This window comes from Mustela lutreola, chromosome 9 (assembly GCF_030435805.1).
Source record: "Mustela lutreola isolate mMusLut2 chromosome 9, mMusLut2.pri, whole genome shotgun sequence".
Taxonomy (NCBI): domain Eukaryota; kingdom Metazoa; phylum Chordata; class Mammalia; order Carnivora; family Mustelidae; genus Mustela; species Mustela lutreola.
Genome location: NC_081298.1, coordinates 20,648,581 through 20,672,278, shown reverse-complemented (window position 1 = coordinate 20,672,278; position 23,698 = coordinate 20,648,581). Strand labels below are relative to the sequence as shown.

The window sequence follows — 23,698 nt, the reverse complement described above, 5'->3', positions numbered from 1 at the left end:
CCTGCACGGGGCAGAGAGAAAACATTGAGTGGTGGAATAGGAGATTCAGGTTTACAAGCACAAGACCAAGTCGTAAATTAAACTGAACGTGATGGAAATGTTTGAATCAGGACCAAGAGGTCACGAAAGGAGCCACCATCCAGGGGAAAAGGAAAATGTAACACAACATAGAGATGATCAATGATGGGAAAATGAAAACTCTTCCTTGTTCATACTTCAACCAGGCTTTCCAGGCCCTTCAAGAGGAGATTCTGTCCACGTTTAAGCCTGGTCTTCAGCCACGCTCTCGTTCATTCCCGCCTCTCACCCTACAGTTCCCTGTGCTTTCCAGGATGTGCAGTGCTGCCTCAGGCTTCCGTGTCTTGGCTCATTCTGTTCCCTCTGTCCAGGATACCTTTCCTCTCTGTGACTACTTACCAAACTCCTACACATACTTCGAAACCCAGACCAAGTGCCTCTCCTGTCTTGATTGCTCCCTCTCTGGGCTCCCATGGGCCCTAAGATGTAAGGTGTCAAGTCACCTTCAATGTCTTACCCCAGTGGCGTTTCATGTTGTTTTGTAGCAAAGGCGATAGGAGCCAATGGGATGCAGAAAAGGGTTGAGAGCCAGACCCCTCGCTGTCTGTCTTGTTATACGGATTGACTGCTGAGCCATGTGGATGTATTTCCTATGTGAAGAAAATTAAAGATACGATACAATAAAAGAAGGATTGGTCCGGTGGCTGTGTGCACTGTTCTACAATAAACAGGAGTGAAGTACTGACAAATGAAACACCCGGGATTCCTCTCAAAGATGTAACGCTGCGCGAAAGAAGGCAGTCAGCACAGTTGGGATGCAGACTGCTCGGTTCCATTTGCACAAAGCTCTGGAACAGGCAAAATGAATGGACAGTCTCAGAAAGCAGGTCCATGGTTTTCAGGGGTAAGAGGTGGGATCAGACACTTAAAATGTCTGCATTTATTGCATATACATTATACCTTAATAAAGTTGATTTAAAACAATGTAAGCAAGAGGAAAAAAAAATGCGAAGCCGTCGGGAGCCTAGAACTGCAGAATCCATTTGTTGTATGTGTAGCCTGGCTGGCGATGGTCTCCCGTGGTTATCAGTGGGGACCGCAGGGCCCCGGGGGAGCCAGAGTGCAGGCTCGGCAGGAAGCTGGTGGAAGGTCCAGTTGGAGAAATCAGAGCCAGGCTGTGAGCCTCCGCTGCCACGCTGGATGTTTACGTTTCAATCCGTAGATAATGAATGGGGAATGACTGGAGGTGTGCCGCTAGACAGAGGTGTTGCAGGGAGGGTCCTCAGGCAGCACTGGGCAACAGAGCTTGGAAGAGGAAGAGGCTGGAGGCGGTGGCCCTACTTTGGCCAGAAATAAACCTCAAACAATTTCACAAGCAAACTTCTCCCCATCTCGACTTGCTGAAAATTGGGCTGCCACAAAGCCTTGAACATTCCCCGCCCTCTCTCCCAACAGGCTCAGTTCCTCATCTGGCTGCTGGCCTTATAAGCACTCCGGCCCTGCTGTCACCTTCGAGAAGGGAGGCTCCTACAGAGAGACTCTGACCAACCCCCGCCTGGGTCCTTGCTGAGGACAGGATGATGGCCAGATCGTTCTTTGTGGTAGTGGCGCTACTGTTGCTGGCAGAGGTCTCTGGATTCGAAGAATGGACATCTAATCCTGGGTTCGTGGCCAGAATCACCAGGAAAGGCCTGGAATATGGTAAGGGTGGGGGAGGGTCAGCCATTTTTCTGGTGCCCACTGTTGCCCACCAGAGTGGCATGGACAAGGGTACTCTGGACAAGGGTCCACAAGCTGGGGCTCTTCCCCTACCTGGCTCAGAAACCTTGGATAGGTCTCTCTCTGGGCTTCAGTTTCCAGGTCTTGAGTATCACAGGTGAAGGATAAGACTAGACCCGCATTTTCCCGAGGCGGGGATCAATTCCGGATCAACCGGAATTTCTGGAACCTATGTTAAAATACAGATTCCAAATATCTGTCTCTGGGGCAACTGAAGCTAGGCCTGGGAATCTGCATTGTGAACCTATGGCCCCGGGGCAACTGAAAAACCTGAAGGTTTGACCACGCATCAGTAAGTCCTCAAAAGCCCCACTGTATCACATCATTGTTTCCACGATCTTGTTGAGGAGATAAATAACATTTATCTGGCACTTTGAGTTCACAATCTAATTTAATTCTCACACTCCGGTGGGCATCATCACTATGACCATTCTACAGATGGGGAGAGGTGAGGCTCAAGGAATTTAAGAGACTTGCCTGGGAGCACAGGGAGAAGAAATGGCAAGTCCTACATTCCGTCCCAGCCCGTGTGATTTCAGAGCCCAGCCACTCGACCGTGGGGCTTGGCTGCCTCCCACGGAAAGAGCTGACTCCCACTACTTCCCCTCAGCCCGCCGATTCGGAGTAGCCATCCTGAAGAAGGAGCTGTCTACGATCAAGTTGCCTGATTTCTCCGGAAGCTTCAAAGTCGGCTGGATCAAAAGCGTGGCCTATGACTTTTACAGGTGAGGTCTCCATTCTCCACCGTAGGGGTAGGTGAGGAGGTAAAATGGGGGCCTAGATTTTTGGGAGAAGGGGATAAACACAGAATCATCACTTGGATTAAAGGCAAAATGATCATGACCAACTCTTGTGACACTTCTGGAAGGTGCTGTATGTTTCTTGAATCATCAGGATGGGAGGGAGAGCCTTGAAAAACATTCACAGACCCTGAGGTCAGTCCTGCAGAAACTAGCCCTAGATTTTTTTCTCTGCCAGAGACCTCGGGCTACTCTCCTGAGTGCCTAAATGAGAGACCTCCTTGAGATACGCTATCCATTCCTCTGAAGACTTTGGAGCTGTAATGGGTCTGTAATGAAGGACTTTAAGTTGTTCTGGAAAATGTGTGCATTTTATTTGCATACTACTTCTTGAAGATGGCATCCACAACTAACCCTAGTGAGGAATAAAACAGGTGGCCTCCGGGTCCAGGTGAACCAGTCCCCGTTCCTCATCTCCCTCCCCATAAGGCTTAACTGACCTTGACCTCCCTGTAGCTGTTAGACAGTCAATCTTAGAGTCTTCACACTTTACTCTTTCTTTAAGCCGTTCCTTGATTGCATGGACTTTTCTTCCCCAGGCCCCTAAGTGTCCATAATAGGTTCTTGGGGATCATTTATTCATCCCTGATAGAAAAAGCTGCCTCTTGGAATCCTCCCCAAGTCTCCCAGGACAATTTCCTGAAGGCAGTGAGCAAAAAGGAAGTACTTTAAATTTGCATGTACACACACACACACACACAATACTGAGGCCACGCCACTTAGAGGTCAAGGGCCTTTCCCACAGCCCTAGAGCACCTCTCGCATCTGGTTTTCACAATAGGCCATTATGGTTTGTTAACATGTCTAGATCTGCCACCAACTGTGAGCTCTTCAAGGGCAGGATCTCAGTGAATGTTTGTTGAGTGAATTCATGAGTGTTGCTGCAACAAGAGCCACAAACTCAAATGGCCACAGGGAGGGGGTGACATAAAGGAGTGTACCACGCAGGGGGACTATCCCCATCACAGACCTGCCCAAAAAAGCAGAATCCACACGAGGAACTTCAGTGGAGGGACTCTAATACAGGGAATTTTCTAGAAAGGTGTTAGAACAACCAAAAAGCCCAAGAGGGAAGAGTGAAGCAGCCCAGAAATTAGCAACAACAGGAAGTCACTAACAACTCCAGAGCCGGAGAGCCTCACACAGAGGACTGGTATGCGCCTGGCTTTCCTGGGTTTGATATTCTGCCTTCCTTCCCCAGACTGAAGATCCATCACTTTGAGCTCAGGAACTCGGATCTGAGGCTACGCCCAAGACAGGGGGTCAGAGCTACCCTGTCCAATAACTACGTGTTTATCAGTGGGAACTGGAAGGTGAAAAAGGCTTTCGTGTGAGTAGTACTCAGGTCAGAATGTGTCTCAGACAACCAGTCTACAAAGAAACAAATATGACCCTCTCCAAGCCTCCAACCCCATCTGTAAAATTTGGATTAGTAATATCCCACTTCTGGGGCACCTGGGTGGCTCAGTGGGGTAAGCCTCTGCCTTTGACTCAGGTCATTATCCTGGGGTCCTAGGATCGAGCCCCACAACGGGCTCTCTGCTCAGCAGGGAGCCTGCTTCCCCCTCTCATTCTACCTTGCCTCTGCCTACTTGTGATTTCTGTCTGTCAAATAAATAAATAAAATCCTTAAATAATAATTATAATAATAATAATAGTCTACCTCACTGATAAAGCTGTGGATTAAGTAAAATAACAGATGGAATGCACTTAGCAGTTTGCCTTTCCGGCACACAGCAGGTGCTTAATAAATGCTGGTTGCAAAGTAAAGGCTCAGTTAGGGTACACAGCTAGGTAGGAAGGACCTGGGGACTGGTCTTTTGCCTCCTCTTCCTGGAGGTGACTGATCATACACCGTTTGCTTCCTATAACTCCCGACCAGCACCCTAGATGGGACTTTCGATGTGAGTGTGGATGACATTTCCATCTCAGTTTCTCTGAACTTGGGCAAGGACCCGTCCGGACGGCCCACTGCCTCCGTAGCCCGCTGCCGCAACTCCATCGGCCACATGAGTGTTGACATTTCCGGACAACTAAGGTAAGTGAGTCCACGCCCTTGCTGGCGGTTGTTCAAGATGCCTTGGCATCCAGTCCACCCAGGGACGCTCCTGATGGGGCATAGAGAACAATTTCAGGTGCATCAGGATCAGAGGCTGGCAAACTAAGAGCCTGCAGGCCGATCCAGTCTGCATCATGTTTTCGTACATAAAGTCATCAGTGCACAGCCACGCTCATCTGCTCACATCAGGTCTGTGGCCGCTTTATGGTTACAACAGCGGAGTAGCTGCAACAGAGACCATGTGGCCTGCGGTGCCCAAAATATTGACTGTCTGGCCCTTTAAGAAAAAGTCTGCTGGGGCACCTGGGTGGCTCAGTCTGCTGAGCATCAGGCTCTTCTATTCCCCTCAGGTCATGATCTCAGGGCTGTGGGACTGAGCCCCAGAGGGAGCCCCATGTCAGGCTCAGCGCAGAGTCTGTGGGAGAGGCTCTCTCTCTCTCCCTCAGCCCCTTCCCACTACTCACACTCTCTCTAAATAAATAAAGTCTGAAGGAAAGAGAGGGAGAGAAAGAGGGAAGGAAGGAGGGAGGAAAGAAAGATGGAGAGAGACAGTCTGCTGACACCTGAGCAAGTGGCCTTGAATGGCAATCCAGCATTCTGAAGTGACTTGCTGGGAGGAGATACTCAGTGCGTAGCGAAGGAATGAGGCCAGTCCCCAGAGTGACTGCCTTCCCACTCGGTCTGGGTTGGCACTGCCTCCCTCAGATCCTGGCAGGACCCAGAGGCTGCTCAAAAGGCCTCACTGACAAGGACCTGATGACAAGAATCCTCCCAGGAGTGTGGGCAGGGTTAAGGGGTGTGTTCAGCAAGGGATGTTAAACAGCCTGGAGGGACAGTAGGGAGCTATTCCTGCCCCTAGGGCGGAAGGTGAGAGGGGACAGAAGAGTGTCACCAGAGCCCAGAAAGAGCCAGAATCTTGGAGAAGGGGCATGGGGCAGGTGTGTAGTGCACAGCAGGGGCACACGTGGGCATAAGGGCCCCAGCTCCTCCCTCTGCTTAATGCCTGTGCCCCCCATTAGCCAGACAGCAAAAGGGGTTGAGAGAGGAATCTACACATGTCAGCCCCCCAGGACACAGAGAGGAGACAGAGGGCACTGACGACTGGCGGGGGGGGGGGGGCGGTAGGTGGCAAACAGAACGAATGGCCAATTGCCTCTTAGCTGGACATGTATTGGCTGGGTGACCATGTTGGGGGGGACAAATGTCAGCAGAAAAGTGGGGTCCTCTATCCCTCTCAGTTTTAGGGGAATTTATATTTTAGAGAACCCAGAGACTTCGCTGGGCATTCATTCAACGGACAGATGTTTTCTGCACAAATACTAAAGCCTTTGAACTCAAGGCTGCCATTTGGAAAAGGAAACTTTGAGTGGAGACTGAATAGCTTGAAACCACTGTGTTGTTTGAACTGGGTGGGCGTAATACCCCATTTCTCAGGAGCAAAGCTGTGAAATCCTGTGTGGTTTACATGCACACACACACACAGTGGGGGTGGGCACAGCGGGGGCCAGAAAAACATTTTTGTTCATTTGTTAGGGGGGTGATAGCTGCATAGTTGGGTGCTATTGATAGGGACACAGAACCATGAGCACCCAGGTTTTGACCAAAATGGGGAGCCGCTAGATTTCCTCAGTCATTCAGTTAACAAATATTTATCGATGCCCTATTATTCGTCAGATCCTGAGCTAAATGTTAGGAATATAAGATGATGCAAAAGAGACAGGGTCTCCACCCTGGTGCAATGTATAGTCTAGTAGGGGGAAGGAGACATAAAATATTTTAGCATACATTGAATATTGTGATAACGTGTTTAAAAGGAGAGAGTCCAGATGCTATGAATGTAGAGGACTTAGCTAACATCTGGCAGAGGCAGTTTCTTCAAGGAAAGGATATCTAAAATGAGCCTTGAATTTTATTATATGTGCTGCCAAAGCGAGTACGAGCCTTGAATTTTAGCCAAAGAGGAGAGGAGAACTTCTGTGGTGGAGGAAGAAGCATGTGCAAAGATCCTGAGGCATGAAAAGCCTAAGCTTCCCAGGAAGCAAGCAGGCATCAGTGTACCTGAAGGGGTGGTGATTGATTAGAAGAAGAGAAGAGAATAAGCAGTAGCCAAACTCGAGTCTCTATCCTGAAGTAAGGCAGTGGGAAGCCACTGGAGGATTTTAAGAAAGTCAGGGATATAATCAGATTGGCCCTTTTGAAAGGTCACTTCCTGGGGCACCTAGGTGGCTCAGTTGGTTAAGCGACTGCCTAGAGTTCACGGCAGTACCTGTGGCAGATTTACGAGATTGGACCAAATTTGGGTGACAAGAGGAGGAATGGAGCCCGGATGACTTTAGGTAGCCTGTGATCCTTGGAAATTTTCTTACTGCTTCAATCTGTTCTTCTTCCACCTCATGTTGGAGGGGTAGCCAGAGATGTTGGAGAGGACAGACTTTTCTAGAAGTAACACCCTCACCCACAGCTATCAGGGACTCCAGCCTGCTTCTCTACACCTGGCATTATTCAGACCCACAGAGGGTCCAACGTTCAGCCAGTCTATGTCCTGGGCTGGCTCAGGGGACAGAATCCTGGAAAGGTCAAGATGCTTTCTGCAGAACCCCCAGAAAATACTTGTGTCCAATTTTACTGCATGAATTGATACATACAGTTATAATACACACCACTCAATCAGCAAGTATGCAATGGTAAGGGAAAATATGTGGGAGAAAAACATTTTATCAGACATAATTCCACTAACTTAGTTCACTTATGTCCCACAATCTCTTACCTTCACTCCAGCTGAGAACACGGCGTGCAATGTCTGTTCTGGGCCATGATTCTCACCGAGCACGATCTGTGGTGGGGAAGGGTCTCTCGGGGCAACTTTACCTGAAGCGGGTTAGACTCAAATCACATGCTCCATGAACGTATTCACCAGTGTCCCCTCAACAGCTAACTCAGGGCTGAGCTGGTAGGAGGAGCTCTGTCAAGGTTTGTTGAATGAATGAGTGAGTGACTACTTGCTAAACTGCCAGGTAAGTGGTTCTGTGGATTTTTTAGGGTATAAAGAATAGGCCTGAATGTCCCCCTTCTTTCTCTTTTATTGAGGTACAAATGACATAGTACTTTCAGGTATACGAGACAATGATGTGATCCTTGTCGATACTGTGAAATGATCAACCACAAGAAGTCTCGTTAACATCTGTCACCGTGCATAGTTACAAAATTTTTTTATTGTGATGGAAACTTTTTAAGATCTACTCTTAGCAGCTTTCAAATATGCAACCCAGTATTATGAACTCTAGTCCCCCGTTTGTGTGTCACATACCCAGGACCTAGTTATAGATAACTGGAAATTTTTTTATTATAATTTATTTATACATGGAAGTTTGTACCTTTTGACCTCCTTCACCCATTTCGGCCTCTGCTCCTGAAGACACCAGTGTGTTCTCTGTATCTGTGAGCTTGGCCGTGGTTGGGTTTTTTTGGATTCCGTGTATAAGTGAGATCGTGTGGTATCTGTCTTTCTCTGACTTATTTCATTTTGTGTGTGCGTGTGTGCGCGGGCGCGCGCGCACACGCACGTACACCACATTTTCTTCATCCTTTTATCCATCGATGAACACTTAGGTTGTTTCCATATCTTGGCTATAATAAATAAGATTGAAAGGAACAAGGGGGTGCAAATATCTTTTCAAATTAGCATTTTGTTTTCTTCAGATAAATATCCAGAAGTAGAACTGGTGGATCATACGGTAGTTTTATCTTTAACTTCTTGAGGACCCTCCACACAGTTTTCCATGCTGGTTGCACCAACTGACATTCCCACTAACAGTATATGATAGTTCCCCATCTAGCTGGGTCCCTTCTTGGGATAACATGGGGGAAGTTCAGATCCGTGGGTCGCCCTCCCTTTGGGAGTCCTAGTTAATCATAAAGTGGATCCTAACCCTCTTTCCTTTTTTTCCCCAGCTGGATCCTGAACCTCTTCCACGAAAGAATTGAAAACAATTTCAAAAATATCTTGGAACAAAAGGTAAAAAAAAAAAAAAAAAAAAAAGGATGATTAGATTTGTGGTTAACACAAGGATCACCGGCAGGTTCATATTTGGTATTTGTAAACAGCCTTATCTCGTAAGTGCACCGTCATTTGAATTTGCTTAGCAAAACTTTCTTCATTTGTGGTGCCAAGGCAAACTTCAAGGCTTTCTCAAGTTTGTATGACCACAGATGCTAACCTGGTATTTGGAACTGGCAGAGTGTCGGGTCATCTAGTTGTAGAGGCTGTTACTGAGATAGGGAGAAGTGACCTTACATCCTTCCTTCACAGTATACACAAAAATCAAGTCCAGGTGGTCTAAGGATTTAAATGCCAAAACAAATCCAAAACTTTTTAGGAGAAAATCTAGGATATCTTTCTCACTTTGAGGAGAGGAAAATATTTCTTAAATAAGACTCACCACCCCCACCCCCCCCAAAAATGCCCCATATAGAGAACAATAGTGGGGTTGGCTTCAGTACCTCTCAACTCTGGAAAAAGCCGTGGAGGCAAAGAGTGCCTCTTCCATTTATCTGGTGTGTATCTTTGGGCACGGACCCCCTAAAGCCTCATTCTACTCATTTATAAAATGCGGACAAAGACCCCTACCCTAAAGGGGGCTGGTAAGGATTTGATTTGATAACCACCTAGCACGCCTGGCACACAGGCTGTGCTCAGAGCACTCAACAGTATTGCAGAGTCATTTCTCAACCACATTCCACCTTCTGGAATCTTTGCTCCTGAGTGTATGGGTTCTGCGGTCAGACCCTTGGGTTTGAATCCCAGCTCGGCCCCTTTGTTGCTCTGATGCCGTGGTTAACGAGGCTTACCCTCTCTGAACCTTGGGATTCTTGTCTGTGGAACAGGAGTAATGACAGCATCTACCCTGCAGGGCTGTTGGGAGGGCTATGTGATGTCATACACACAGGCACGGACAAGTGCCTCGTGCAGAGGAAGGGCAGAGTAAATCACGCGAGGTTAGTTTCATTGTCATTTATGCCCCAGTAGCCCTGGGCAGCAGGCTGAGGCCAGAGGCGAGCTGTGCTCTCTGCCCTACAAATATAGGAAACATGGTCCAGAAAACGCTGGATACCATGTATCCAGGGGGGATAAGGTAGGTGCCAGAGAGGCTGAGCCCAAGGAGTGGTTAATTTCAGGGAATGGGGGCACTAACTTGGGCACCCATAGGACTGAGAGTGCAGAGAGCTATGAAGAGAGAGAAGACCTCTGACCAGGAGACTTGGGGTAGACGAAATCAGGCCCCCAAAGGACTGGCTGCCCGGGTGGCCCTTCCCTTACCCTGTGCCCTAGGAGAGCCCAGGTCAGGCCCACCTGACACAGGCTGGCTTGGTGTTTGCACAAAATATTGATACCCCTGGTGGGGAAGCTTCCCCCACACAAAGCATTGATTTTAAGTGATGTGGAGCTTCAGTGCTGTGCCATGCAGAATGATGGAATGAACGACTCTCCCCCTTTTAAGTCCTTTTTCTTTCTTTTTTTACACTAAAGGGAAATTCTCAGTTTGGGGCCAATGTGTCCTGAACACTTTTAACCAAAAAATGGGCATTTTCCAACGAGGCAACCCGATCTAGCCTGGCTTCCGGAACGTTTTTCCAGCCCTTGGAATTCTTTTTTCCCCAGTTCTGTTGTGTTTATGCCAAGGGATGCCAGTCTTCCGTTGACAAGTGATATAAAATTCCTATAATTTTTACTAAATGAACATAATTTTTAAAAGGCCACTTGATGTAAAGTAGATAGTAAGTGAGTAGGTGGGAAAGGCAAAGCCATATAAATGGTGTAGGAATAGCAGAAGTTAGGAAATCAGAAGGAGGGGGACTTCTGGAATCTCCTAAGCCCAAACTCCTGAGGAATTGGAATTCTCCGAAAACTGTTCTTTTGGCTTTGCTTTGGCGCCATCTGGTGGCTCTAGTGAGTACTGCATGCAGACCAGGCACCGCGCCCATTGGGATCTCTAATTCCCAGATATCCAGGAGCCTGGACAGAAAGAGAGGTCTTGAATATTGAGATGATGGAGACCCAAGAGCTACTCCTACACCTGGAAGCTCTCCTGCTTTGCCCCTCGGCTCTCTAAATGCGTTTATGTGCTATACTTCTTGCCACTTAGCTGCCAAGGCATTGAACTGAGGACCATGACAATAGCAGACCCCAGAGCAGTGCCAACTTGGGCACTACTCACTTTTAATGTGGGTTCCAGAAAAGTTCAGGCACGTAAGCCTGGCCCATGTATGTGGCCAGTCCAATGGGACAGTGACCAAGTGCTGTGTGTTGACAGAAATAGAGGTCTCTTCTCCTTTTCCATACGCTCCTCCACCCCTCACACACCTGCCTACAAGGTAGGGAGAAAAGCCAGGTCTCCTGGAGGGCGGTGGGGGAGGGGCAGCGCCCAGGAGAGTGGGAGAGGGGAACTCATCTGACTTTCTCCCCCGCTGTCGGCAGATCTGCGAAATGGTCAGGAAGTCAACCACCTCCCACCTGGAGCCCTATCTCCGGACTCTACCAGGTTTGGAGGCCCCCTCTCTCCTTTGGGTGCCATCAGATGCCGTGACACCTGCTACCCCCAGACCCACCATCACCATCATCTCCCATGAGCCCCAGGAGAACTTTCCCCATTGAGTGCCTCTCCATCCTACGAAGCTGGATACGGGGTCACCATCTCTCTTGGGGGTCTGTTCTGGAGGTAGGGGAGTAAGGCAACTGAGCGTCGTGACTCGGAAGCATGCTGGGAGCACGAGGTGGGCAGAGGATGACAAGTACAGGGAAGAGGCATGTGTTGGATCTGTCCTGGCCACTTTAACAAAACAGGGATGCTCTGAGATCCCTGTGTAGGGGCGGGGATCCCCCCCAGTCCTGTCCCTCTGGCTGCCACAGGGACCTTTTACAATCACACATGAGGTCGGGTCTCCCCCTGTCCTTGGAACCCATGGAACATTCCTCTGACTCTTAGGACACTAAGAGTGACAGGACCTTGCATGGTCTGGCAATGTGACTGGCTACACAGTCCCTATATGCCTCCAATATTGCCAATTCCTCTAATACACTCTCAGTGTCTCTACTATGCTCCTACTGCTACAAGATCTTTACACATGTCGTTCCCTCTGCCAGGAAGGTCCTTCCCCCACCTCCAACCCCCTTCACCCAGTCAACACCCACTCCTCCTTCAGATCACAGTCCAAGAAACACTTCCTCTGACTCCCTGTCCAAATCAGGTTGCCACCCACCCCCCTCACCATTTTAGCCTCTGTTATATGACTGATGTCATCCTATGGACTCAGGCTACCTGACAGAGTTGCAATTTTACCTTTATTTACTCAAGTATTTAATTGTCTTTCCCATTCCTCCCCGCAACCCTGGACTGCCAAAGGACAGAGACTCTGACTCCCTCACTCAGCTGTCTCATCAGCCCCTTGCATTGTGCCTGGCATATAGCAGGTGTTCAATAAATACTGAATGAATGAGTGAATGAATACAGCACTCTCTTTCTGACAGAAGGTACCACGGATCAGCCCCAGCCCCATTTCCATTCTCCAAAGGCAACAGTCCGTGTGAAAGGAGAGGCTTGTAATTGTGCAGTGCAAAACTCACACAACTGTGTCTGACCACCTTATTCATAACACTGTCTCTTTCCTGTTCCACAGTTACCCTTATGATTGACCAGACTGCTGGCATTGACTACAGTTTAGTAGGTGCTCCCCAAATGAATTCTCAAGTCCTAGACACACCCTTCAAGGTAAGTTGCCATGGAGAAAGGACCATAGAGCTAAGCACTGACAGAAAATCAGTGCTACCTCCCAGAGTTGGCTCATACTCTCCTTCTCTAGTCCATCTGCCCATAAGCTCCCATCCCTGGCCAGTGCCCACGGCAGCAGTAGGAAACTAGTGTGCCCCCTTTTTATTCCAGTCTCTTCCACAGTTCTCTGGGGGCTGAGCCAGGTCCAGCAGTGCCATCTTCCTCCAATTTTATTTAATGACCACTTATCTTAATGTGCCAGAAACTGACTATGTGTACAAATGCTCCTTTATATGTCATGCCACCTCGATGAAATAGAAGCCATTAGCATCACCCACATTCTGCAGATAAAGAGTTTGAGGCACAAGCTAGGGACCCGCCCAAAGTCCCAGAGCTAGTAAGTGACAGTTAACTTCTAGAATCCATACTTCTCACCACCAGGCCACATCCTAAGCCCAGGAGAACACAACGTGTACCTCCCCAATAGGAAGCTGTAATGTAGAAGGGGGATTTCAGGCAGCCGTCAGGGTCTAAATGTTGTGGGGCCAGAAGGAACATTTCAGGACCCCAGGTCCACCTTCTGGAGAGGAACCACTACCCGGATGACCACGCAGGGCACAGGAGGCTTCCCCGGGCTTCCCCCAGACACCTTTTCCTGGCACCCTCCCTGGTAGAAACCTTGGGTGGGCAATGTGGTCCTTCTGTCTCCAGGGTGAATTCTTTGGCCGAAACTGGCGCTCCCCAGCCCTCTTCGAAGCTCCGTCCATCAGGCTGCCAGAGAAACATGACCACATGGTCTACTTTGCCATCTCTGAATATGTCTTCAACACAGCCAGCTGGGTTTACCACCAAGCTGGATGCATGAACTTCACCATCCAAAACCGTCATGTGAGTAGGGGAAGGAGAAGGCTGGTGGGTGGCGGAGGAGGGGGGGGATCCCAGGAGAGAGCGTCAGACCGAACTGAAGACCAAGCTTGGGGGTTTCCAGGAACCATGGAAAGAATGCATAATCTGAAGCCTGCCAAATATGGGTTCAAATCCAGGCTATGCATGTGGATCCCAACAGTGTCTAGTCCCCAGAGATCGTGTTAGAGATTGTCTGTTAAGAGCTTAGCTTCTGAAGCATGATACACAGTAGCTATTGTTGGGAATATTTCAACAAAAATACAACAGACTGGGAAGTGACACAACAGGTCCTCCAAGCAGTAGATGCCAAGGCAGCACTAGACTTGGAAGAGTGGAAGAGATGGATTAGGGGAGCGCCCACGAACAATAAAGGGGAGAGGAAGGAGAAGTATGAGGGAAGAGCGCTACCCTACGCCCCACCCCGCCTCTCCAGCTACACTGGTCCTGCAACCATGGAGAGGGGAAGACAGGTACCCTGGCCAGAAGTGCTGCCCTGAGAAGTCTCAGTTCAGCTGAGGGAGAGCACAGAGCAGAGCCTGCTTCTCAGAGGAATGCCAGAGCAGCCAGAAATTGGGCGAGCCTGGCTCTAGGCTAACATCCCCTGCGGGATCATTCGAGCCTGACCGCAGACAATTAGGAAGGCTTGACCTGGTGGGTGCTCCCACACTAGACGTGGTGTCAGGCCAGTGCTCCTCAGTCTCTGGAGGGAGTTCTGGGCAAGGACTCAAGCCTCCTCCCCATCCCCTCCCCGGGCAGGGGCTGGCAGTGCTCTTAGGCTTATCTGCATTCCAAGCCTAGACACCCCATTCTGAGGTCTCCTTACGGGTGGAGGGAGTGGGGGACCCTCAGGTGAGACTGCTTCAGGTTCTTCTGCTGAGACCCCCTTGCTGGGGCCTGGAGGACAGCTTTCTCCAATCTGACTCGGTCTCGGTGCTTTTCTACTGGCCCTCCTCCCCCTGGATCCATAAAACAGCAGGATCCTTTTCTTTGGGGCTCCTCTGGCAATAAGGTGACCCCCTCCTCCCTTCTGCTGATGCATCTGCCCTCACAGGTGCCGGGCCACAGGCCCAGTACCAGAGTGGGGGCCAGTACCCTTTCCTGTTAAGCCTCTTGCATACACTATCACACGAAGTGCACGAGCGCTGGTTACTTTCAGTTTGGCTCATTGTCTTGATCCTGCCTGTGATCTGACAAAACTCCCCAGTGCCTGGGCGCCTGGGTGGCTCAGTGGGTTAAAGCCTCTGCCTTCTGCTAAGGTCATGATCCCAGGGTCTTAGGATCAAGCCTCACATCGGGCTCTCTGCTCAGCAGGAGCCTGCTTCTCCCTCTCTCTCTCTCTCTCTGTCTGCCTCTGCCTACTTGTGATCTCTGTCTGTCAAATAAATAAATAAAATCTTAAAAAAAAAAAAAAAAAAAAACCTCCCCAGTGCAACACCCAGCTGTGCTCAGTCAGGGGCTGGGGGCTGTGTGGCCCCAGCATGAATGGCTGTCAGCCAACTGTCCTTCTCGCTGGGAAGCCCCTGAAGGGAGACCTGAGCCGTGCCTGCCCACAGCCAAGTGCTACAGGAGCAGCCCAGGTCAAGAGGGAATCTTGACAGAGGAGAGATCAGGGAAGGTGAGCTGTGCGCAGGTGCAGGCAGGGCTCACCAAGCCGGAAGATCCACAAGTCAGAGGGGTGGGTAGAGAACAGCACCAGGGGGCGGCCATAGCTGGAAGTAGCTTCAATCTAGGTTGTGGAGGTTATGCTCTCACTGGCCCTTGAGGGAGCCCCTGAGAAATAATAAGTAACAAAAACAGACAGTAACTAAGAATTTACTGAGATCCCAGGCACTGCGCTCGGTGCTTTACCCAGGCACGGTCTCACTCACTCCTTGCCCATTCTGCATGATTCGTGCTGTGATTATCATCCTCATTTTATAGATGCAGAACCCAACAAAGCTTGCCAACAACCAGCCAGCTAAAAAATGGCGGGAGTAGTATTTGAACCCAAGCTGTCTGACCTCAAAGTCCGCATCTTTAACCATTACCATGTCCTGCATCTCAAGGAGCCTCCCGCTTCTCCTACTGCAGATTCCCCCAGACTCTCCGATCCGCCTGCACACCAGCTCGTTCCGGGCCATTGCTCCTCGGGTAAGACCTCTGAACCTTCATCACAGAGAACTTGACCTAGACCAGATGTGGAGACTCTAGTCGCACATCAGTGAAGCTATGCAGAGACTGTTCTCAGGTCCTCTCCCTGAGCCTCTGCCCTCTTTCTCTAGCTGTCCAGGATGTACCCCAATATGGAGCTAGAGCTTGAGACAACACCTGAATCAGCTCCATTCCTCACGTTCACCCCTGGGAATGTGACCTTCATGCCGGTGATAGACATCCAGGCCTTTGTCCTCCTGCCTACCTCCTCTGACCGCAAGCCACTCTTCCAGCTCAGGGTGGTAAGTCTGATCTCCTGGCAGAGCAGCAAAGAGTTACATCTGCTGTGGGGTAAGCCCCTCCCTTCACTGAAGGACTGGGAGGCTGAAGGATGCTGGAGGCTGCTTCTGCCTGCCTGGAGCGAGAGGGAACCTTGCATTCCCGGCCACAACAGGCAGGCTTCCCAAGGGGGCTCCTCACCAAATCATACCCTGTCAGAGTTGCAAGAAACCTTAAAAGTCATTCACTCCAGCTAAGTTGGATGATTTTAGCTTAGCCATTGCTACATTTGCTATAAAAATGGGCTCAGTTTCACTCTTTTGAAACTGTTATTTAAAAAGTCATTAAATCATGTTTTAAAAGAAAGTATAAGATGTATAGAACTCTTAGGACAGCAATACTCTCCAAACTGATTTACACATTCAACACAATCCCTATCAAAATTTCAGCTGTTGTTTTGTTTTGTTTGTTTGTTAGTTTTGTTTTGGACGAGCCAGTCCTAAAATGTATATGTAAATTCAAGGGACCCAGAAGAGCCAAAACAATTTTCAAGAAGAAAAACGAGTTGTAGAATTCATTGTTCCCTGTTTCAAAACTTACTATAAGGCTATAGTAATCAAGATAGTGTGATATTAGTACAAGGATAGACATACAGATCAACAGACTAGAACTGAGAATACATGAATAAATCACCATATTTTTAGACAAATGATTTTCAGCAAGGGGACCAACACAATTCAATGGGGAGGAATAAGCTTTTAAAAAATGGTGCTGGGGCAACAGGATATTCACATGCAGAAGAATAAAGCCAGACCCCTTTCTTATGCATGCACAAACATTGTGTCCAAGTGGACCCGAGACCCAGATGTGAAAGCTAAAACCACAAAACTCTCAGAAAAAACCCACAGTACTAAATCCTCATGACCTTGGGTTAGGCAAAGCCTTCTTAGATACAACTCAAAAGCATGAACAAAAAAATTAAAAATGGATAAATTGAACGTCACCAAAGTTAAAAACTTCATGCTTCCAAGGACATAATTCAGGAAAGTGAACAGATAACCCATAGAAGGGGAGAAAATATTTGCAAATCGTATGTATGAGAAGGGACTTGTATACAGAATAAATAAAGAACTCTTAACAACTCAGTCACGAAAAAGACAGTTTAATTTAAAAATGGGCAAAACACTTCCTCCTCTGGGAAGAGTGAGTAGATGTCCACTGTCCGCCCTACTCCTGCTGAGTGCAACCCAAAATCTCATACATTGTATATAAAATAAATAAGAAAACTCTGAAAGGCAGAGAGAAAAATGTAGATCAGCAAGAGGCCTCCGGATCTAAGGAATAATATGACGCCCTGCATATTCCAATTTGGGACAACCCACAAATACCAACAGGCATGAACAAGAAAGAGCTCCAATAACCTCCTCTCTCTCTAGCCAAAGGACCAAAACAGGGGAAGCCTGGTAAGATAGAAAACCTGTAGACGATCAATAACTGTGGTACTAAAGCCAAACACCAGAGAAAAAGCTATGGCCCTAACCCCACCTAGGCCAGTAAAGACTGACTGGGGATTCCACACTTAGACTGGCATGAGGTTCTAACAACAGCCCCGATGTCCTTGCTGGGGGTGGGGGCGTCAGTGGAACACAGAAAAGAACAAATGAATTAAGATATAGAATAATAGAAATTACCCAAATTCAATCATCTGGTTCAACCCCACCCCTTGACAGGCCAGGCTTCATTCTCACACCCAGTTGTCAGTTAGTGGTGTATTTAAAGTTCCCTAAGGCGTGGGGACTCTCTGAACTTCTCTTAGTAGCCTGCTTCAAAGCTCAGCCACACTTACTGGTGGACGGCCTCTCTATCCAAATGCTCTGTGTCTTTAGCTTGGACTTATTTGCCCTTCTCGATGCTTCCGTTAAGACCTCTAAAACCTCAGCTCACCTTTCCTAAAGTCAGCGTGGAGCCGCCCAACATCCTACAGCCTCAGCATATAATCCTTAAGTAGCTGCTTTTCGCCCACATGTCCCACATCTGGCTGTGGTTTCTGTTTCTGAAGATTTGTCTCCTGGACTGAGAGACAACAGGATTCCTACATCACCTGAGAGTCTGGGGTCTCCCCTTCTGCTTTTCTAGACAACCAACATCTCTGCCACCATCAGTGCGAACTCTGACAGGATTGTTGGTTCAGTGACCACAGGAAGGTAAGAGGCCAAGGGCAAGGGGAGGAAATGCAGTAGGCTGGGGATAACCCAGCAATGACCAGAGCATCTAGTCTGTTCACTGATAGGGCTGGCTTTGACCCCTTGGGGACAGAGATCTCCAGTGGGGCTGGCTCATCCTCTATTCTGGGTCCCCCTTCAGAAAGGCCTGTTGACAATGCCTCAGTGGGAAACCTGGAAGACGGACAAGTTGCCACATAGCACAGGTGACATTCAGGGCCCCATTCACTCTTAGGTCTCAGTGGAGGAGCTGAACGTCTCCAAAGGGATTACTCAGGAGCCATAATCAAGTTGGAAGATGTGGGGCTTTGCAAGGACTTTATATATAAGATTAAGAAAAGCTGTCAGTACTTTACATGAAGAAGGGAGGGAATTTGGGATGGAGGATTAAAGGTGCCCACGAGCCACTCCTTGCCATTGCACTGTCCGGATACCCAGTAGGCACAGACTCACTCAACCAGGAAGCCAGTGAGCAGGAGGGACTATACCATCAGCAGGGACTGGCGCTTGCCCTGGTGGTGTCCTTCTCTGGGGCCCTCACCTGTGCCCCATGTCTCACCCACTCTGCATGCTGCCCCCCAGCTGAGGAGCAGGTCCACTGGGCGCATCAGAGGAACTAATTCCTGGCCTCAGGGTTAGATACCTGTTGGCTGAGAGAGTGCACGGACTCCATCAGAAAGAACTTCTCCTTAAGAGGTCTTTAAAAAAGAAGCTAATGGGGATGCCTGGGTGGCTCAGTTGGTTAAGCAGCTGCCTTCGGCTCAGGTCATGATCCCAGCGTCCTGGGATCGAGTCCCACATCAGGCTCCTTGCTCAGCAGGGAGCCTGCTTCTCCCTCTGCCTCTGCCTGCCATTCTGTCTGCCTGTGCTTGCTCTCTCCTCCCCCTCTCTCTCTGATAAATAAATAAAATCTTTAAAAAAAAAAAAAAAAAGAAGAAGCTAATGGTGAGCATGTGGGCGTTTTTGGAGGTCCCAGATTTTGAGTTTATGCCTCAGCCTGGCTTGGAGGGTCTGCAGCGTCCAAGAGGACAGCCAAGGGCCTTGGACTGTGGAGAGACAGCAAAGTAGGAGGACCTCACACAGGGGTTTTATCAAGGAATTTAGCAAAACTACTCTGCCCCAAGAGCAGAAAGCAAAAGATGGGTCCAGGGGGTGCCTGGGAGGCTCAGTGGGTTAAGCCTCTACCTTCAGCTCAGGTCATGATCCCGGGGTCCTTGAGCCTGCTTCCTCCTCTCTCTCTGCCTGCTTGTGATCTCCGTCAGCCAAATAAATAAAATCTTAAAAAAAAAAAAAAAAAAGAGAGAGAGAGAGAGATGGGTCCGGGGCAGTTAGAATCCCTGAACAAGGGCCAGCAGCCAAAATCAGTGGGGGGAATTGGGGTTTGGCTTCCATAGTAATAATACCAGAGGATCCCTGAGTCGCTCTGCTGTTTGCCAGCATCATGCAGGTGCCTCTCCCTCCCATTGTTACTGTCTATTCCCACATTATGCAAATAATGCATGCTCCTGGCATGGAAATTGCGAAAGTATTTTTTTAAAAATCCCCCATAACCCTGCCACATAGAGACTGTCACTACTGATAGTTTCACATTTCCTCCCAATCTTTTTTTCAATACACTTTTACGTCATTGGACGTACAGACTGCTCCTTTTAGCATCCCATTTTTTCCAGTTACTATTCACACCATCCTAATTTATTTAAGGTATTGAAGATGCTCGGCAACCATAATTTGCAACCATGTCACCTGTTCTTAAACCACTGTGCATGCTGAAAGCCTGAAATGCACAGGAACCATCTTGCAGGGGAACCCTAGGGCTGGCTATTGGCCCCCAGAAATGGCCCTGCCCATAAGCACTGCACTCCCCACTAGGGGAACTGCGAGGAAGTAGCAGCCACGGCTCGGGGTGACACGTGCTTCTCTTTCTCTTTGCAGTAAGCTGAAATTGGAACTGAAACATTCCAACGTCCGTTTCATCAACGTGAGTGGTTTTCTCCTAGCACCTCTCAGGTATCTTCTTCAAGGGGGACTTTAGGGGGCTCCAGGAGAAGTGCCAAGGCCCCTTCCCTCGAGAAGATGGCGCTGCAGTCTTACAGGAAGTGGACATCATGTCTGAAAGTTAATCATCTAAGAAGGGCACTGCCTGAGGGCTAACAGGGAGACAGGACATGGACAGGAAGAGCACAAGCTCTGAAGGAAGATAGAGCTGGGCTCTTACACCAGCCGTGCCACTTGCTACTGTGTGACCTTGGGAAAATAGCTTAACCTTTCTGAGCCTCAGTTTCCTTGACTGTAAAATGGGGAATACACAATAGCTACTTCAACCACGTCAAATAGGAACTAGAACATGAAACGGGGCAATGGGTTTAGGAAGACACTTTGGCAAAACTCTTCACACGTAGTAAGCTCTCAGTATGTGCTCACTATTGTAATAATAGTGGTATGGGAGCACAGTGCCTTACCCAAAGCTCTCAGGGCTGGTGAGCTTCAGAATTGAGATTTTATGAGAGGCAATTTGGAGGAGGTACCTGGGTGATGGAACTCTAACGGCGGGATCTGGGACAGCCGTCTTTAATCAGATGCATTAATGCTTCGGCAACAGAATTTTAAAATATCCACACAAAGAAGAAAAAGAAACACTAAATTTCCCCACGGTGGTTTGGGTCATGTTTTGCTGTAGAATGAGCTGGTAGGTACCGGTGGGGAAGGAAGTCCAGAGATCAGAGTTGAGGAGATGACGAATAAGGAGCTCTCTGTAGTGTGACAGTGACAGTGACAGTCGTCGTCAACCCATTCTGTAAGTGGGACGGCATGTCGGTGTTTCTGGAGGCTGGGGGCCAGCAAGATGTTCTTCCCTCGAACTCCTGTTCTCATGCATGTCTTGTTTGCTCCCCTCTCTGCTCTGCTCACCCCCAACTCCAGGTGGAGCTGATGGAAGCCATCCTCAATTACTACGCGCTCCACACCATGTACCCCTCTCTCAACGGTAAGAATAAACTGCTCCTGGGGCACCTGGGAGGCTCCATAGGTTCAGTGTCTGACTCTCGGTTTCGGCTCAAGTCATGGTCTCGGGGTCCTGGGATGGAGACCCGCACTGGGCTCTGCTCTTAGGCACAAGTCTGCTTGGGATTCTTTCTCTCCCTCTCCCTTTGCCCCTCCCCTGTTCAAATGCGCATGCATGCTCTGTGTGTGTGTGTGTGTGTGTGTGTGTGTGTGTGTGTGTGTATCTAGATGTCTCTCTCTCTCTCTAATAAATAAAATCTTAAAAAAAAAAAAAAAAGAACAGCTGCTACTGACTGCCCCGTGCAAATGTTAAATGCTACCCTTTCTGTAGGATTCACCATCAGTCAGTCATTCAACAAGCTGAGCCCCTCTTCTGCTCTGGCTGGGGTCCTGGCTATCCGTGAGCCTGCCCTCATGGAGTTTACACTCTGTTGGGAAGGGAGGCGTGTAACAGACAGTGACAACCAGTGCGATAAATGCTGTGACCAGAAGCACAGGAAGCTGCGGGAGCTAGCTGGGAGGGGGCACTGAATGTGACTTCCAGGAGGCAAGGGTCAAGTTGAGTCCCAAAGCACAGGAAGTTAGGCCAAGGGAGGAGGGGCATTCCAAGCTGCACCTGGAGTTAGCACTCCTGGGTTTTGGTCCAGGTTAGATCACTGACTGGCCAGGTGTGCTCGATGGAAATAGGGCTTGGCACAGTGGCTGCCTGAGAACCCAGCCAGCCTCCTCCCATGCCAGGACCCTCTCTGCCCAACCTCACCATCTGCCTTTTACCACCATTAGAGAAGAGCAGGGCAGCTGTCCTGGAAAAGAGAAAGGGGGAGGAGACGCTGGTCCTCAAGGATGAGTCCCTGGTCAGAAGCCTGGCATGCTCCATCCCAGCACCCATTGGCTGGGAAAGGCTGTTTACATCTGTCCCCTCCTGAAGAAGCGGCATTTACCAGGCATTCACATCTGCGTGCCCCCCCAAACAGAAAACCATCCCTGATTCCAATAACTGACCACATTTTGAAGTAGCCTGCCCTCTCACTGGCCAGTGGCAAATGCCGTGTGTGTCCATGCCTCCCCAGCCTTCCCCATCCAGCCTGTGTCTTTCTGTTCTTTATCTTCCAGCAAAGCTTGAGAAAGGCTTCCCTCTCCCTCTGCCGAGGGACACCCACCTCAACAGTTTGGAGCTCCAAGTCCACGAGGTCAGTGAGACGTGGGGTCTGAGTGGGGGAGCTCTAAGACCTCCTGGGAGGGCTGCTTTCGGGGCTGGTAGAATTAGGGGGAGCCCTTGACTCCTACTCACATCCTGAACCTAGTGTTTATAGGAGAAAATATTTTTGTTTCGAATTTTGGAGTATAGAGGGCAAGTACAGTGACTGTGCAGAATCCTGACTTCCACATGAGCTCAGTTTCCTGTAATTCAGTCCCAATGTGTCAGCTGAACTTCAGCAACGGGCCGGGCCCATTAGCCACGTATGGCAGGAAGGGGTCAGATTAGATGCTCCACTTTGGGGTTAATGAGAGTCTCCACAGGGCCACGGGCCAGCCTTCACCTCCGGCCACAGCAGCCAGGGATGATCCTGGAGCAACATCAACCAGAACTTTTAGGGCAAGAAACACATCAGGACCAGGGACAGGGACAATGACAGTTTACTCTGTAACTCCAGAGGTACCAACATCTTCACAGTTCATAGTTTGTTCTCACGTAATCCTGAACAACATCCTCTTAAACTAATTATGTGTGGGGATTGAATTCAGGCAGAACCCAGAAGTGCATTGTTCTCCTGGGAGAAAAAAGTTTTTGGAGGACAGTGACATTCATGTGTGCCTTCCAGAAATCACGATACTGGGAAATGCAAATACATTCCCAGGGTCAGGCAGCTAGGAGGGACAGTGGTTTCTAAAGTTCTCCCCTGACAAAAGGCCTGGGTTTTGCACTGATCTGGTTTTCGGGTCAAGTGAGAACTTGCCTCTCCCACTGAAGGGTTCTTTTCAGGAAGCTCCTAACCTCCGGCATGCAGAAAATGAGCTTTCTTGTCTGTCCTTTTTGCCTTCTTTCCAGAACTTCTTGCTCTTGGGGGCCAACCTTGATTAGGCTGAGCACTGAGGAAGGAGCAGCCGTGGTTGGAGGAGTGGACGGAACCACAGCAGAGTTTAGTCCTGCCCCTGTAGGGGTCCGGAGGCTGCAGCCTCTCTGCCTCTACTCCCCATGAGGGCCTCCTCCAAAGGGACGCTCGTCACTGGGGAGCCTGGGACACCTGAAGACACACCTGACCATAGGACACGTCCCCCAACTTTCCCCTCCTCCTCCCTGTGCCTCTTCCTATCCCCTTTACAGCTTTACAGCTGTCCTTAGCCTTATTCTGGGCAGCCGCTAGGAAAAATTTCAGTGAGCGGTGTCCAGTCACCACAAAGCTCAAAGCACCCTGCTCAGCATTAAACATGAACTAAGTTGTACGTGTCCTTTGACACTGTGGTTACAGGAGCAGAAGTGAGACAATGTGGGCTTAAAGCCTTGTGTCGCCACTTCCTTGGTGTATAATATTTATTGAGATGGGAGCAGAGACTACCCAGCCACTGTATGAGCTCTACATTTATTCAACAAACCTTGATTTCAATTTGCTAATGAGTGTCCTGAACTGACTTCTGTGTCTGGGCGTGGTGCTGTGGGGGGGGGGGGGGTCCAAGAGAGGAAAACACATGGTTTCTGTCTTCGCCAAGTTTATAGCCAAAAACAGGGGTTGGAAGACT

At 49.2% G+C, this 23,698-nt stretch overlaps 1 protein-coding gene across 2 annotated transcripts; it reads left to right on the top strand.

Annotated features, from left to right (window-relative positions):
- Positions 1-1,481: 1,481 nt before the first annotated feature.
- On the top strand, positions 1,482-23,573 carry LOC131807662 (lipopolysaccharide-binding protein-like). Of its 2 annotated transcripts, XM_059133225.1 has the most exons (15): positions 1,484-1,719; positions 2,408-2,522; positions 3,799-3,927; positions 4,480-4,635; positions 8,608-8,671; positions 11,132-11,195; positions 12,331-12,422; positions 13,134-13,310; positions 15,399-15,458; positions 15,590-15,760; positions 17,874-17,941; positions 19,892-19,937; positions 20,879-20,942; positions 22,073-22,149; positions 23,010-23,573. In XM_059133225.1, exons 1-15 carry the CDS (start codon positions 1,596-1,598, stop codon positions 23,040-23,042), a joined length of 1,440 nt encoding a protein of 479 aa, XP_058989208.1. In that variant the 5' UTR covers positions 1,484-1,595; the 3' UTR covers positions 23,043-23,573. The 2 variants fall into 2 exon arrangements, with proteins under 2 accessions (XP_058989210.1, XP_058989208.1); XM_059133227.1 differs by lacking the exons at positions 17,874-17,941; positions 22,073-22,149; positions 23,010-23,573 and having other exon boundaries at positions 1,482-1,719.
- Positions 23,574-23,698: the final 125 nt, after the last annotated feature.

Bases quoted from the DNA above. Each gene is read 5' to 3' on its own strand.
- LOC131807662 (XM_059133225.1), top strand. From the start codon at position 1,596: ATGATGGCCAGATCGTTCTTTGTGGTAGTGGCGCTACTGTTGCTGGCA. The intron at 2,523-3,798 runs GTGAGGTCTCCA...TTCCTTCCCCAG, and splicing joins GTGGCCTATGACTTTTACAG to ACTGAAGATCCATCACTTTG. The intron at 11,196-12,330 runs GTTTGGAGGCCC...CCTGTTCCACAG, and splicing joins CTATCTCCGGACTCTACCAG to TTACCCTTATGATTGACCAG.